The sequence below is a fragment of the Mus caroli genome, unplaced genomic scaffold (assembly GCF_978045245.1).
Source record: "Mus caroli unplaced genomic scaffold, Mus_caroli_1 scaffold_6, whole genome shotgun sequence".
NCBI classification, from domain to species: Eukaryota; Metazoa; Chordata; class Mammalia; order Rodentia; family Muridae; genus Mus; species Mus caroli.
Window position 1 is genome coordinate 30,751,076 of NW_028227261.1, and position 17,117 is coordinate 30,768,192.

General features: G+C 37.2%; 1 protein-coding gene across 4 annotated transcripts in view; it reads left to right on the forward strand.

The window, feature by feature from the left end:
- The window catches only part of Zmym4 (zinc finger MYM-type containing 4), a 103,352-nt gene that overhangs the window by 17,726 nt on the left and 68,509 nt on the right, over nucleotides 1–17,117 (forward strand). For all 4 annotated transcript variants that reach the window (XM_085838945.1, XM_085838946.1, XM_085838947.1 and 1 more), the window contains exon 2: nucleotides 3,371–3,416. In XM_085838945.1, the coding sequence (XP_085695071.1) occupies nucleotides 3,371–3,416 (46 nt within the window). The remainder of the gene's footprint in view (nucleotides 1–3,370; nucleotides 3,417–17,117) is intronic.

Here is a 17,117-nt window from a genome sequence, read left to right on the forward strand (position 1 = left end):
CCTATGTGTGTTTTGGAAATTGAACTCAGATCCTCAGGTTTGGCAGCAGGCCCTTTTACCCACTGAGTACCTTGCTGGCTCCTAAATTTTTTAAATTACATATATTATTTATGTTTACTTTTTATGTGCTTGAGTATTTTCCATGTATGTATGTATGTATGTATGTATGTATATATGTGTGTAGTCTGTTTACCACCCACAGAAATTAGTAAAGGGAATTGGGGGCCAGTAGAAGTAATGGAATCTTCTAGAACTGAAGTTACAGACGGTTGTCAGCTGCCACATGAGTGCTGGGAACTAAACATAGATATTCTGCAAGAACAGCAAGTGTTTTTTAACAGCTGACAAATCTTTTCAACCCTACTTATTGTATGTGTGTGTTAGTGTGTGGGGTGAGTGGGGAGGTACATGTGTGAATATAACATTCTCTATGGTCTGCTTTGAATATAACCAAAACTTGTAGAAAGTTTTGTTTACTTCAAAATATTTTGCTTCTCCCCACTCTCCAAGGTATCTCCCTCCCTCCCTCTCTAGCTCCCTCCCTCCCTCCCTTCCTTCCTTTTTTTTTTTTTTTTTGAAATAAGATTATTTAGAAGTTTTTGATGTTGTTGTTGTTTTAAAGATTTACTATTTATATGGGTACACTGTCGCTGTCTTCAGACACACCAGAAGAGGGCATCAGATCCCATTACAGATGGTTGTGAGCCACCATGTGGTTCGTCGCTCTAGTAGGTTTTTTTTGTTGTTGTTTTTTGTTTTGTTTTGTTTTTTCGAGACAGGGTTACTCTGTGTAGCCCTGGCTGTTCTGGAACTCACTTTGTAGACCAGGCTGGCCCTGAACTCAGAAATCCTCCTGCCTCTGCCTCCTGAGTGCTGGGATTAAAGGCCTGTGGATTTTTTAACAAAGTTTGGCATTAAGATTATCTTGTTAGTGATTCCTAATACCTCTGAGATGAGATAAAACATTCTGTTTAAACTTAATTATTTGATGTTGTACATGTGGTCCAGTTTGTGATATAGCATGGTGCTCTTTCTATATAGATTTAATATGTATCTATAGTTGTTTGAAATGTTTCTACAAATATCAGCTAGGGTAAGTTTGTTGAAAGAATTGTTTAAAAATATGACTTCATTTTTTTTGTCTTGTACTAACAAACAGCTGGCAAATACCATATATTTAGTAAATATAGTTGCAGATTTTGCTTATTTTCATTTTAATGTTTTTATGAATTTTAAAGTTGTGTTAAAAACTTCATGTTATAGAATTATGTCTTACCGATGATTATACTAAATAGTTGTATGCCTGCCAAAAGCTTTCTCTTTTTGTCTACTTTATCTGACATTAATATGTAGACCTATCGTGAAGATGTTGTGGATCTTGTGCCATGGAGGGTCCCAGGCCAGACTGGGCTTCATGGGACCCTGTCCTAATAAATTAAAAGGAAACGAAGGAATCCAGGCAAATAAAGTCTAGTAAACCAAAGGAAGTGAAGGAAAAAATAAACCTGCAAGACAGTCATGTGGTAGCTTACCCCTGTAGTTCCAGCACTTGTAAGACCAAGGCAGCAGCATTACATGAGCGCAGACCACCCTGGTTACAGACTGAGACTGTTTCAAACAGCAACAAAAAGCAGCTAAATCATTGGATAAAAGACTTGTGCAAAATTAAGGTAAACATGAAAAAAGTTCTAACTAGACTTATTGAAGGATTAAAGAAAAGGAAAATAAAGGCACAGTTGCTTTATTAGAAATGAAAATAGGGAACAGGGCAGTGGTGGTGCATGGAGCTCTGTGAGTTCAAGTCCAGCCTGGTCTGCAGAGTAAGTTCCAGGATAGTCAGAGTGACAGAAACTCTGTCTTGAAGAAATAAAACAAATGCTTTAGTAGACCCAACTTAACCAAAAATAAGATAAGAAATGAAAAGTTTTGTATCTGTTACTGTTTTTGTTTTTCACAGTGCTTTGGTTTGCACTCAAGACTTTACATATCCTAGGCAAGTGGTCTGCCATTAAGCTACAGCTCCCATACCAGAAATCCCATGTTTTAAAAAAGTTATTATCATTGTTATTTTTTTAATTTTTAAAAAAATTTTGTTTGTTTTTTCCCTCCTTGCTGTGCCCTTCCTTCCCCCATTAGTCTTGTTTTTGTTTTCATGTCACACATATGTTCCTATTTATAGATTGTTAAATCTAGATTCTGTGTGAGAGAAACATGCTATGTGTTTCTGTCTTCCCTATTCTTCCTAAACTCTTGTCAACAACTTGATACCTTCCTCACTCTGGTTAAGACAACAGTTTTGACCTGCACATGTGGATGCTTTGATTCCTTTTCCCTGTCTTACACCTTATACTTCTTTAGTTTTATTGTATCCACTAGTAGTTTTAAAACAAGACAAATTTTTGGGGCGGTGGTGGCACAAGCCTTTAATCCCAGCACTCGGGAGGCAGAGGCAGGCAGATTTCTGAGTTCAAGGCCAGCCTGGTCTACAGAGTGAGTTCCAGGACAGTCAGGGCTATACAGAGAAACCCTGTCTTGAAAAATCAAAAAAAAAAAAAAAAAACCAAAACCAAAACAACAACAAAAAAAACAAGACAAATTTGGTAATCATTTATAATAATTAATATTACCATGGTAATAATAATTAGATGATAAATAATTGATGTTACTTGCCAACTTCAGTTGTTAATGGGTTTCTGGAGTTTTGATAACATCTGTATATTGTAGGTGTGCTGTGTCTGATTAATGATGGGAAGAAAAGTTGAGTAGTAAGAGACAGGTAGAGCCAAATGTTTCCTGTCTTTAATATTTTTTACTAAATTTGAAGATCCTAGCATATGAAATATGTTGTATTGTATGTACTTGTTAAACTTATAGAAAAATACTTGTGAAAACCAGGAATAGTCAAGTAGCACATATATTTAGCATTAAAAAGTGGCTTTATTGAAATCCCTAAGATGAGCCTCTGGACATCAGTTAGTATCATTTCCTAATGTGATTTTAACACAATTACGTTGTGTTAGTGTTATCTTTAAAAATCTTCTATCACTAACTGTCTTTGGGAAATCCTTGCCAGCTGTTGTGGCTTTTGGAATTCTAACACTTGGAAGGCTGAAACAAAGAAGAGTATAATGAATTCCAGGAGTAGCCTCTGCTTTATTTCTGCTTGCTGTTTTAAAGGTCTGGAATTTACTCAGACTTAGCTCTGTTTCTGTCTTAGGCCCTGTACATTCAACAGGAGTCATCACTGTAACACAATGGACTTTTGATTTTAAGATCAGTGCGAATTTTTCTGAAGGAGTAGAAGGGGATCCCAAAAATAAGATTGAAATATTTGAGAGTAATATTATTTTTTTCCCTCTCTCTTTTTCAGTTTGAACAGAAAAGTGATGCAGTTTTTGATGAAATTGTAGAAAACTGTAAGTACTATTTGAGAAAAAACGTCTTCAGATAGGTTAAGTCTGGATGCAGCACTTACTGACCATTAGAGTGTTTGTTTAGTATTGAACTCTGTGATGCTCTGCTTTGATTTAGCTTTAATGTCATTAAGTTGAGGGGTTTAGATTCCTTTTTTTTTTAATATTCTTTCAGTTTTTATTATATTAAAGTATAGCAGTACTTTGTATTAGTCTGAATGGTAGAGATTGTACTTAACATCCTTTACAGGCTTTTTTTTTTTTTTAAGTTTTCCATCTTTTTAGATGCTGTAAGATAGATTATAAAAGTAATACATTCAATTATAGTACAGAATGAATAAAGTAGAAAGTCAATATTTTTATTATAATTTTCAAAAGATTGAATGAGCTTTAAGAGTTTAATATATCTTTCCAGACTTTTTCTATAAATGTATACATACATATAGTATATGAGATTTATGTTCAGGAACCACATGAATATTATTCCTATTCTTTTTAAGTCACATATGCAGACATCTTTTTGCATCAGTGAAAAAAGATCTAGTGTATGTCTTTTTTTTTATTGCTACTGGGTATTTTATTACAGGGCTATACTGTAACCAGCTTCCCTTTTATAAACATAGAAAGAATCTTAATTTTTCATTATAAACAACAGTGAATATATTTTGCTAAATATATTGTTTACTTGTTCAAATATTTTTGTAAAATAAATACTAAGAATAGAATTGATGAATTTTACAGGATGTTTCTATACTTGTATAAGTATGGTAAGTTTTGTCATCTAGAAATCTTTTTTTTTTTTTTTTTCATTTTTTTTTTTCCTAGACAGGGTTTCTCTGTGTATCCCTGGCTCTCCTGGAATTTGCTCTGTAGACCAGGGTGGCCTTGAACTCAGAGAGATCTGCCTGCCTCTGCCTCCTGAGCGATGGGATTAAAGGCGAGTGTGCCACTACTGCCTGGCTGTCAATCTAAAATGTGTTTCTTTGACTTTATATTCATTCTCCATTTACAGATCTATAAGTATGTCTCTTCCCTTCTTCTCTTTGTAATTAATTTGGTAACTTTTTTTTTCTTCGAGACAGGGTTTCTCTGTATAGCCTTGGCTGTCCTGGAACTCACTTTGTAGACCAGGCTGGCCTCGAACTCAGAAATCCATCTGCCTCTGCCTCCCGAGTGCTGGGATTAAAGGCGTGCGCCACCACCGCCTGGCCCATTTTTTGGAATGATAACAATATAAATAATTCTTCTATTCTTCAGTGGATTTAGCAATTTTATGTCCTTGTTTCAAACAGTAGAGTCTAGCTAGAAGAAACATACATTGATTGATTGATTTTTGGTCCTGTGGTTTAAGTTCAGGGCTTCGTATAAACTAAACAAGTGTTCTGTCCCTGAACAAATGACTCCATCCTCAGAAGAAACATTTTAGATGTACAACAAAGTATTTCATAGTAATAGTGATGAAGTAAAGAACAAAATTTCAGAGTCTTCAGCAAAAGATCACAGGTCTTTTGACTTTGTAGTGCTTCCAGAAAGCAGTTTTGTTTGGACTTTCAGATGGATGGGCCCTCACTATGTAGTCCAAGCTTGTTTGGAACTCAGTATAGGTAGATAAGGCTGGCCTTGAACTCAGAGAGTTGTTTGTCTTTACCTTCTGAGTGTTGGAAATAAAGATATTTACCACTATGCCTACCTTGGTTGACCTTTAAAAAACCTTTTTTTAAATTTTGTGTCTGTGTGTGACTTTGTCTATGTGTGTGAGTACAGGTCTTGTGTCTGTGTGTGACTTTGTCTATGTGTGTGAGTACAGGTCTTGTGTCTGTGTGTGACTTTGTCTATGTGTGTGAGTACAGGTCTTGTGTCTGTGTGTGACTTTGTCTATGTGTGTGAGTACAGGTCTTGTGTCTGTGTGTGACTTTGTCTATGTGTGTGAGTACAGGTCTTGTGTCTGTGTGTGACTTTGTCTATGTGTGTGAGTACAGGTCTTGTGTCTGTGTGTGACTTTGTCTATGTGTGTGAGTACAGGTCTTGTGTCTGTGTGTGACTTTGTCTATGTGTGTGAGTACAGGTCTTGTGTCTGTGTGTGACTTTGTCTATGTGTGTGAGTACAGGTCTTGTGTCTGTGTGTGACTTTGTCTATGTGTGTGAGTACAGGTCTTGTGTCTGTGTGTGACTTTGTCTATGTGTGTGAGTACAGGTCTTGTGTCTGTGTGTGACTTTGTCTATGTGTGTGAGTACAGGTCTTGTGTCTGTGTGTGACTCTGTCTATGTGTGTGAGTACAGGTCTTGTGTCTGTGTGTGACTTTGTCTATGTGTGTGAGTACAGGTCTTGTGTCTGTGTGTGACTTTGTCTATGTGTGTGAGTACAGGTCTTGTGTCTGTGTGTGACTTTGTCTATGTGTGTGAGTACAGGTCTTGTGTCTGTGTGTGACTTTGTCTATGTGTGTGAGTACAGGTCTTGGAGGAGGTTATAAGCATCAGAGCCTCACGATGCTGGTGTTTACAAATGGGCTAACATGGGTGCTGGAAGTGAAATCATGTTCTCTGCAGGAACAGTATATGCTCTTAACTGCTAAGCTATCTAAAGTCTTGATTGACTTCATTTCTTTTGATTTTATTTTATGTATATGGGTATTTGGCCTGCATGTATGTCTGTGTACTACATCCATGTCTGGTATGTGTTGGATCCCCTAGAGTTATAGATGGTCGTAAGGTGTCATGTGTGTGTAATCAAAACAGGTCCAAAGAGCAGCCAGTGCTTTAACCACTGAGCATTCTATCCTCTGGAAGTTTGTCTTTTTTTTTTTTTTCCGAAACAGGGTTTCTCTGTGTAGCCCTGGCTGTCCTGGAACTTACTCTGTAGACCAGGCCGGCCTTGAACTCAGAAATCCTCCTGCCTCTGCCTCCTGAGTGTTGGAATTAAAGGCGTACGCCACCACGCCTGGCGAAGTTTGTCCTTTTTATATAATTGTGTTTAAAAGTTTCTGTCTTGGCTTTATTTGACAGTATGATAAAAATCATATATTGAAAAAGAAGCTTACGTCAAAACATTGAACAGTCCTTTCAATTTGAATAGTTCAGTCAGCAAACAGAAAACCATTTTGTAAACTAATTTGATACTATTGTCAGTTTCAATAAAAGAATATTTATACATACTAGAGTAGATAGTTCTGTTTTCTTTTTGCTTTCTTATATGTGTGTATTCATTTAAAATTGCAAGTTAATATAGAAAGATGATTGGGGGCCAACTTGATTTCTCTGCTTGTCTTTGAACTCATCATTGGTGGTCGGGAAAGCAGTCAGATACTACAATATAGCAACCAGAGTTTAACTCCCTCTTCTCTGATGTTTTGTGTCAAGTTAGTCAACATAGCCTCCTAGTGTAGGGATTACAAGTGTGTGCCACCACACCCAATTTAATCAGTCTGGAAGTGCACCCTGAATGCTTACTTATCTCTTATTTGCCAAACTAGCTTCAAAGAAACCTGGAAATCCTAGTTCCGTTGTTGAGTCTTGAGTCTGTTTTTGCTTTCGAATGAAAGTGAAGATTCTTTAGTAAGGATCAGAAGGAAATTGTCATTAGGTGTGTGCTATTTCCTATAATGGTCACCTGCCTGAAGATAATATACTCTGATTATATTTTTACTTACAAGAAAAAATAAGCTAAGGCTTGATATATGGTTTATTTATTTTTTATTTTTAAATTTTATTAGTTTATGTATATGAGTGATTTGCCTGCATGTACGTATGTGTACCATATCAGTACCTGGTGCCTGGAGGTCAGAAGAGGGCGTCGGATTCCCTGTTACTAGAGTTACATATGATATGAGCTCCCATGTAGGTCCTTAGAAAAGAACACTCTGGAAGAACAGCCCATTCTCTTAATCAATGGACCGTCTCTCTGTTGCCTACAGTATAGCTTTTAAGTGACAGTCTGAATGCGTGTTTATCTAAAGCTTCAATCCCTATTAAACCCTTCATCATTTATTTCCTGAATTTTATTCTTCCTTGTGTTGGGTCATTATGACATTGGGCTTCTGATCTCTCTCGTGCTAGAATTACAGGCATATTATACCTTTTGTGCTTGGCTCTTTTGAGACATGGTCATTTGTAGCCCAGACCAACTTCCAAATTCTCTATGTAGCTGAGGCTATTCCTGAAACATTGTTCACCCTGTCTTTACCTCCCATATTTAGTAGCATGAACTACCACACCTTGCTTAGTTTTAGCATTTTATGAATGAAATTCTTCCAATTACAGCATTGGAAGAATACAAAGAATACACATTAAGGGACCCTAAACAAAGTTTCATATATATATATATATATATATATATGTACTTAAAAACAAGCAAACAAGCCAATTCAATTAATAAGCTATTTTTTTTTCATTTAGAAAATTCTAAAAATGACAGGACATCCACTGAGCCATCTCACCAGACCTGAAATGTTTTTAAAAGCCACAAAAAAATAATAAACAAAACATATAGTAGTGTGTGAGAGTGTGTGTGTGTGTATATGTATGTATGTGTAAGGAAATGGTAAAACTAAAGCTTTAAATTTATTTAGGGATATAATATTGGTAGAAAACTGAGATGTTATTATTTGAAAGACAACACATTTCTCAATGTTGTTTTAATATATTAAACAGTTATATTATTATATTACAGTATATTCTATATTAACAGTATATTCTATATTACAGTTCAAGAGGACTTGGTAGATATCTGTAGAATATTTCATCCAATAGAAGCAGAATATGTATTATATGTATTCTTAGCCTATGGGACTTTCTTTAAATATGCATTTTCAGATACAAAATAAATGTTTGCTTATATGAAAGAATCTAACTTTCCTTTCAGATTAAAGTACAATAAAGCTAGAAGATAAATGCTAGAAACCACATCAATACATTAGTAAAATAGCATACATTAAAAGAAAAATAGAGAGCTAGAGAGATGGCTCAACAGTTAAAAGTACACATTGTTCTTGCAGAGCACTGTTTTTTCATAGTTCAATTCCTAACATCTACATGCACAGTTCACAGTCACTGTAACTTCAGCTTCAGGGGAGTCCAGTGCCCTTTTCTGACCCCCCTCAGGACAATTGTATTTATGTATCTATACACTATACAGACATAGAAAAATACATAATTAAAAATAAATTTTTAGCCATGAGGTGGTGGTGCACGCCTTTAATCCCAGCACTTGGGAGACAGAGACAGGCGGATTTCTGAGTTCGAGGCCAGCCTGGTCTACAGAGTGAGTTCCAGGACAGCCAGAGCTACACAGAGAAACCCTGTCTTGAAAAAAAAAAGAATAAATAAATAAATAAATTTATTTTTAGGGGACTGGAGAGATGGCTCAGTGGTTAAAAGCACTGACTGTTCTTCCAGAGGTCCTGAGTTCAATTCCTGGCAACCACATGGTGGCTCACAACCATCTGTAATGGGATCTGATGCCCTCTTCTGGTGTGTCTGAAGACAGCTACAGTGTACTCATATACATAAAATAAAAAAATCTTAAAAGCTAAAACCCAGAAATACCTCAAATAACCTAATGATACACTTCAAGGTTTGAGAGAAATCCAAACCTTAAAGTAGTAAACATTAAATAATAAAGATCAAAGCAAAAACATAATGATACAGAAATTAAAAGAATGTTACATATAAGCAGAATTGATTCTCTGAGAGAAAAAGATGGGTATTGAGAAATCCCCAGCCGTGCTAATGTAAAAAGAGTGAGAAGTACCAAATTAATAAAATAAGATGAAAAAGGAGGGGTTATTACAGATTCTAGTGAAAAAGAGATTCACTAGAAAGTACTCTTTAAATCTATGTTTCAAAAAAAACAAAAAAACAAAACTGGAAAATGTTGGAGAGGAAATGGATGAATTCCTAGACATATATTACTTATCAAATGAAATGGCACAGATCCAGAACAATCAACAAAATTGAAATGTTAATAAACTGTCTCCTAGTAAAGCTCAGCCCAAGACTGGACACACTCACTTCTGGATTCTACCAAATCTTTTTTTGTTTGTTTTGTTTTTCCATACAGGGTTTCTGTGTAGCCCTGGCTGTCCTGGAACTTACCAAATCTTTTTTTTTTTGTTAAAGATTTATTTATTTATTATTATATGTAAGTACACTGTAGCTGTCTTCAGACACTCCAGAAGAGGGAGTCAGATCTCTTTACGAATGGTTGTGAGCCACCATGTGGTTGCTGGGATTTGAACTCCGGACCTTTGGAAGAGCAGTCGGGCGCTCTTACCCACTGAGCCATCTCTCCAGCCCTTACCAAATCTTAAACGAACACTTTACACCAGTGTTTCTCTGTTATGTATAATAGAAATAGATGGAAAACCAACAAACTCATTCTGTTCAGGACACACACACACACCCCTCACCCCATAATATATTAATTATTCTAGTTAGAGTCAAAATTCTCTAAACCCTTTTGCAAACTGGATTCAGGAACACATTAAGAAGTTCATATGTTATGAACAATCTTATTTTATTAAAGGTGTACTACTGGGTCTCAAACCCCGTAAAAATGAATAGCTGAGGTGCCTATTTAACATACCATAGTGGACATGGCCTCCAGGTTCTCTCAGCATCTCTCAGTCCTTAACTGTTACAGGGTGTGGCTGGCATACTCGCCCCCCCCCACCCCCCATCTACAGTTCTCCAGCTCTGAGGATAGGCTGCTCTTCCCCAGCGGCCCCTCCCTATATAGTTCAGTAGTTTGCTCACTTGGCCCTTTTGTCCATGACTTACTTCTGCCTCTCCCCGCCTCCTCACACCTGGCTTAGTCTCCCAGATGCCTCTACCTCTGGCAGTGCTCTCCCTTTATCTTCAATACATTTTCTTGAGACTCCACCATACCTAGCTGCAGTCCTTGTCCTCCTTTTTTATCTCTTTTTTTCATTTTTCAGGTGCTGAAACCCTGCTTCTTGCTGACAGGAAGTATAATTCAGCATAAAAATAGACTAAAGGACAGAAAAAGTTCAGCATCCCTTTATGGTAAAAAGTCCTGAAGTAACTAGGACGTGAAGTAACAGTTTCCATGTAGTAAAAACTACATACAGCAAATGGACACTGAACATTTTGGGAAAATCTGAGATGACTTCCTCCAAGTCTGGAATGATACAAAGATGCCACTCTCAGTCAGTGTAGAGCCTAAGATAAAGCAAATACAAGAAATACAAATAGGAAAGAAAGGAATCAAATTAATTTCTATTTTCAGGTGGTATGATCCTGTGCTTAAAAGATCCTAAGGATCCCAGCATAAAACTCTAATACTTGAGAAACATTTTTGACAGTGTTGTAGAACACAAACTTTACTTACAAAAATCAGTAACTTTTTATATATGAGCAATAAACGTGCCAAGAAAGAAAAAGGAAAAAAAATCTCTTCCATAATAATTTCAAAACAAAACCAGAAACAGACCAACTCTAGGAATAAACATAAGCAAGAAGTGAAAGACCTTTATAATAAAGTCTGTGGGGTTGGAGAGATGGCTCAGCAGTCAGGAACACTGACTGCTCTTCCAGAGGTCCTGAGTTCAATTCTCAGCAACCAAATGGTGGCTCTCAACCGTCTGTAATGGGATCTGATGCCCTCTTCTGGTGTGTCTGAAGAGAGTGACAGTGTACTCCTATACATAAATAATTCCAAAGTCAAACAAACAACAAAAACAAAAAAACTTTGAACACTGAAAAAAGGCAGAGAAGACACTAGATTTGGAAAGGATTCACATACCATGAATTGGCAAGAGTAATATAAAAACGTCTATATTAGCAAAGTGTTCTGCAAATTCAGTGTACTCTCCATCAAAATCCTAGTGGTATTCTTCACAGAATTAGAAAAAAAGTTAATATTGAAACATAAAGACCATAAATAGCTAAGAAAGAACAGTGCTGGAGGTATTATAGTATCTGTCCTCAAATCATATTCCAGAGTCTAGTGAGAAAACCAGAATGGTATTGGCACAAAGACAAACATGTAGACCATGCAGCACACTTAAGGACCCTGAAAACAAACCCATTGTGCTGTAACCACCTGCTTTCCCTTCGAAAAGGCTGTAGAAAAGTGTACTGGGAAAGAGCCTACTAACTTAGTGCTGGGAAAACTGGATTTCCACACACAGAAGAATAAAGCAATATCCATGTCTTCCATGTTACACAACATTAAGAATTGATTAAAGAGTTTAAGAATCTTTGAAATTGCCAGAGAAAAGCATAGGAAAAACATTTAAAGATAAAGGGACAGGCTAGGCTGTGGTGACATACATCTTTGATCTCAGCACTGAGAAGAGATAGATGCAAGCTCAAGGTTAGTCTGGTCTACAGTGTCTGGTTCCAGGTCAGCCCGGCTACAATACCAAGATTTGACAAGGATTCCCATGAAATTGAAAGTAAGGGGAATGGATATTTGCTAACTCTCCATAAGACAGAGGTTAGTATTTAGGAAACATAGAAATAACTGTAAAAATCAAACAAAAACAAAACAAAAAGCATAAACCACATTATCTGTTCAATAAATTGGATGATGAATGTGACACTTCTCAAAAATGTATTCTTTAAGTGGTATTCTTGGATAATATGGCAACTTTATTTTCCCTTTTTTTTTTTTTTTTTTTTTTTTGTTTTTTGAGACAGGGTTTCTCTGTATAGCCCTGGCTGTCCTGGAACTCACTTTGTAGACCAGGCTGGCCTTGAACTCAGAAATCTGCCTGCCTCTGCCTTCCTAGTGCTGGGATTAAAGATGTGTGCCACCACGCCTGGCTTGGGGTACATTTTCTATGCCAGTTAAAGAATTAAAAGGTCAGAAAAATTGCTAGCATCTCAGGTAGCAGCAGGGAAATATCTTCCAATGGGCCTTCCTTCCTTCCTTCCTTCCTTCCTTCCTTCCTTCCTTCCTTCTTTCCTTCCTTCCCCTAACCTACTTGTTAGGTAAACATGTCCTAATCTGCCTTGATTGACTGTCAAGTCTTTGAAGAAATCTCAGTCTTTAAGTCCTTTCTCTGGGTTATAGTCAGATTATCTAGGGTCTTTTGGTTTAATAAAAATTCTTTATATATTCTGAATATTATTCCTTTTCATATACATGATTAGCAGAAATCTCAGATTCCGGTTGTCTGTCTTCTCACTGGGATTGTCTCTATTGCTATGTAGAGGTTTTCTTTCTTTTTTTTTTTTTCCCCTTGAGTTTTTTGAGGCAGGGTTTCTCTGTGTAGCCCTGGCTGTCCTGGAACTCACTTTGTAGACCAGAAATCTGCCTGCCTCTGCCTCCCAAGTGCTGGGATTAAAGGTGTGCGCCACCACTGCCCAGTGAGGTTTCTTTGTGTAGCCTTGGCTATTCTGGAACTCACTCTATAGACCAGACTGTTCTTGAACTCAGAAAGATCTGCATGCCTCTGCCTCCCCTCAGACTCCGCCTCTGCCTCCCTGCTCGTCTGCCTCGTGCTGGTGTTAGATGTGCACAGGTTAACTTAATTAATCATAACTTCTAAAGCTAAAGTTATGATTGCTATACTTTTTTTTCTGAAAATTACACTTTGTTTTAAAGATTTTGATTTTTATGTTCTATGTATGAATGTTTTCCAAATATCATGTAGGTGTACTGGGTATGTGCCTCATGCCTGCAGGGGGACCATAGACATCCCCAGATCCTCTGGAACTAAAATTGCAGATGGTTGTAAGCCATCATGTACATGGTGGGAAGTGAATCCTGGTCCTCTGAAAGAACAATAAGTTCTTTTAACTGCAGAGCCACCTTTTAATCTCATAAGAATTTTTTTGATTAAACAGATTACAGCTCTGTAGTATTCTTATGGGAATGATCCACTAAAGTGGAAATAACTAATAAAATCAGGAAGAAAATTTTATCCAATAAAGGATTTTAAGGAATTTGATAATAATAATTTATAATGAAGTCAGATGAGAGTCATCTTTTACTTCTCTTTTTGCTTGTACTTAGTCCTTTAGTGTTATACTACCCAAGAAACATTTCAAAGAGCCACTACCAACTAAAGAATTTATCACCATATGATTGAACACCAAGGGCTGTTACTTTCATGTCTCACATGATTGAATTCATCCTGTGTATTTATAAATTTTTCTAACAATTTACATATTTATTTACTTAGATTTTATATGCATTGGTGTTTTGTCTAGATGTTTGTGTGTATGAGGGTATCAGATTTCCTTGAACTTGACAGTTGTAAGCTGTCATGTGGGTTCTAGGAATTGAACCTGGATCCTCTGAAAGAGCAGCCAGTGCTGTTAACCACTGAGCCAATTCTCCATCCCCCATCCTGCACATTTTTTTTGTTTGTTTTTTTGTTTTTGTTTTGTTTTGTTTTGTTTTGGTTTTGGTTTTTCGAGACAGGGTTTCTCTGTGTAGCCCTGGCTGTCCTGGAACTCACTCTGTAGACCAGGCTGGCCTTGAACTCAGAAATTCGCCTACCTCTGTCTCCCAAGTGCTGGGATTAAAGGCGTGCACCACCACGCCCAGTTATCCTGAACATTTTTACTGTTAATTGGTGTGTACTTTTTCAGGGACTTGAAGGTAGAAGGCTCATAGCCATCTAACTCTAGTGCCAGGGGTTCTGATTGATGCCCACTTTTGACCTCTTTGGCATCAAGCACCTACATTGTGGCTTACAGCCATCCATAACTCTTAATTTCAGAGGATCAATTGATGCCTTTTGACCTCTGGATACCAGGCACTTACATGGTGTGTATGTGTGTGTGTGCGCGCGCGTGAGTGCGCGTACATGTGCAGGTAAAACACTTATATAGAAAATACAGATAAGCCTAAAAACAATTTTCATGAAAATAATCAGTGAGTGTCTCTTATGTGTTGAATCTAGAGCCTGGCTTTCTTAATTTAGAGAACAGTTCCATTGAAGAGTTATCTGTAGAGTTCTCAGGGTCTTTCTTTTAGTCTGTTTGGGGATCACTAGCTACAGCACTCATTTTTGCAGTAATAACATATTTTGTTAAGGTAGTTACTTTTAGTTTTGCCAATTGTCTTAGTTTGGGCTTTATTGTGTGAAGAGACACCATGACCAAGGCAACTCTTATAAAGGTAAACATAGCCGGGCGGTGTGGTGCACACCTTTAATCCCAGCACTTGGGAGGCAGAGGCAGGCAGATTTCTGAGTTTGAGGCCAGCCTGGTCTACAAAGTGAGTTTCAGGACAGCCAGGGCCACACAGAGAGTTTCTGTCTCAAAAAAAAAAAAAAAAAAAAAAAAAAAGAAAAGAAAAAAAAGATAAACATTTAATTGGAGTTGGCTTAAAGATTCAGGGGTTCAGTTCATTAATCATGGCAGGGAGCATCTGGGCAGATGTGATGCTGTAGAAGATACTGAGAGTTCTCTACATCTTGATCCAGTGACAGCCAAGAGAAGAGACTGACTTCCAGACAGCTAGGAGAAGGCTCTCAAAGCTCACTCCCACAATGACATACTTCCTCCAATAAGGCCACACCAACTCCAATAGTGGTACTCCCTGGGCCAAGCATATTCTAATACTAATATTGTTAACCAGTTTTCAGTCTTCATTTGATTAGTTATATTGGTATTTGTTATGTCATTTTTCTCCTTTTCTTATTGGATATATTCTATCTTCCACACTTCCACACTAGGAATTGAGCGTAGCCAGCCTGTAACTGTTTTATCTTGGTGCTCTTTCTGATGTCAGAATTGTAAATGTTGAAGTAACCCAGGATCTCTCCTTTTTAATCAGTAATAAATAAACTTACTGGATAACTTTATCTAGTATCCTGAATTGTAAAGTATCATCTCTTCAAAATTTTTTGGAGTTAGTTGTAGTTAGTCCCAAATTTCTTATTATTTGGCAAGTATTTCATCTTTAGTTATAGACTAATGTGTTCATCTACCTTCTTGATATCTCCAATTGAAGATATAGAAAAAAGACATAAAAATGAAATATTATTTATCCCGTTTTGTTTGATCCCTCCCCCCATCTTAAGAAATGACAAAGAAATAAAGGGGGGGGGGCTGGATAGATGGTTCAGTGGTTAAGAGCATTGGCTGCTCTTCTGAAGGTCCTGAGTTTACCTCTTAATTGTTCTCAGGCATGTAATGTCTTTTTTCTGGGCCTTTCTGCTTTGTTCTCTTTTTCCCTGCCATGGTATCAGGTGGCTACCCTGACCCAGGACATTTTTTGGAGAATATCTTATATATGCATTTGGTGGGTAGGCCAAATTCCATCTTCACAGTCAGCTTTTTTAAGAGTAGAACAACACATGACAGTCTCCCTAATACTATCCATACCCAAAAGGCATTTGAATTTCTGTAAGACTGAATCCAGCGATCAGGAGGGACTAGAGAGATCGGAGAGCTTAGAGAGAAAGAGGTTGTTTTGAAAGCGGAGAGTAAAGAAAGATTAGCGGTTAGGGATTTTTCAGATCATTTGCTTGTGTGGTTGCAGAAATTGTCACATTCTGAGACTTTGGAAATCAAGTGTGCCATTTTCTGGCCATTGGGACTAACCTTTTAGTTTGAACTGAGGCCAAGACTTATTGAAGTTAACAGTAATCCTTCTATTTAGGCCTTTTTTTTTTTTTTTTCTTTTTTTTTTCTACCAATGCCATTTTCAGGGGCTGCTTTTGCTTTGTACCTGACAGTGTGTATGTGAGTATAGATGTTCATGGTCCTCTTTGTGCATGTGGAGGTCAGAGGACAAATTTTGGGAGTGTGTTTTCACCTTGTGTTGTAGATTCCTGTGATTAAACTTAGGCTTGTAGGGCAAGTGCTTTACCCATTACACAATTTTACTGATTGTGCATTCAAACTTTTTTTTTCCTTTGTCAATAGGACTTGGGAATTTAAAAAATATGTTGGGAATTTATTTTATTAAAAAATAAAAAAGGTTTATTCAGCTGGATGGTGGAGGCACAATCTTCTAAATGCCAGTACTTGGAATGCAAAAGCAGTCGGATCTCTCTGTTCAAGGCTAACCTGGTCTACAAAGTGAGTTCTAGGATAGCCTAGGCTACATAAAGAAACCCTATCTTGAAAAACCAAAATGAGGAGGAAAAAAAGAGAGAGAGAGAAAGAAAAAGAAAAGGTTCACTTCATATCCTTGGCTGGCCTAAAACCCAAACACATCCACCTACTAAGGGCTTAAAGATCCACCTTATTTTTAACATAGCTAGTAATAGTCTATTTTTGGTATAAGTACTGTAATTTGCTTCCCTGGTGAAAAGAGACACTGTCTACATTATGTCTATCCACCCACCCATTTATTGACAGAGAATTAAGTACCTCACTCTGTCCTCAAACTAACTTTCAGTTTGCATTCATTCTTTTTTTTTTTTTTTTTTGGTTTTTCGAGACAGGGTTTCTCTGTGTAGCCCTGGCTGTCCTGGAACTCACTTTGTAGACCAGGCTGGCCTCGAACTCGGAAATCCGCCTGCCTCTGCCTCCCGAGTGCTGGGATTAAAGGCGTGCGCCACCACGCCCGGCTTTGCATTCATTCTTATCACAGTATTTAACTATAATGGTTGGAAAATATTCTTTCTGAGAATTAAACATTACATATTTTGGGCTTTCCAAAGCCATATATGATCTCTGCCACAAACCTCTATATTTCATGGCTTTGGGTCATAGTTTGCTAACTTTGTCGTGAGCATTCTTGTTTTACTGCCAATCTGTATGTAGCTCATTGTGTCA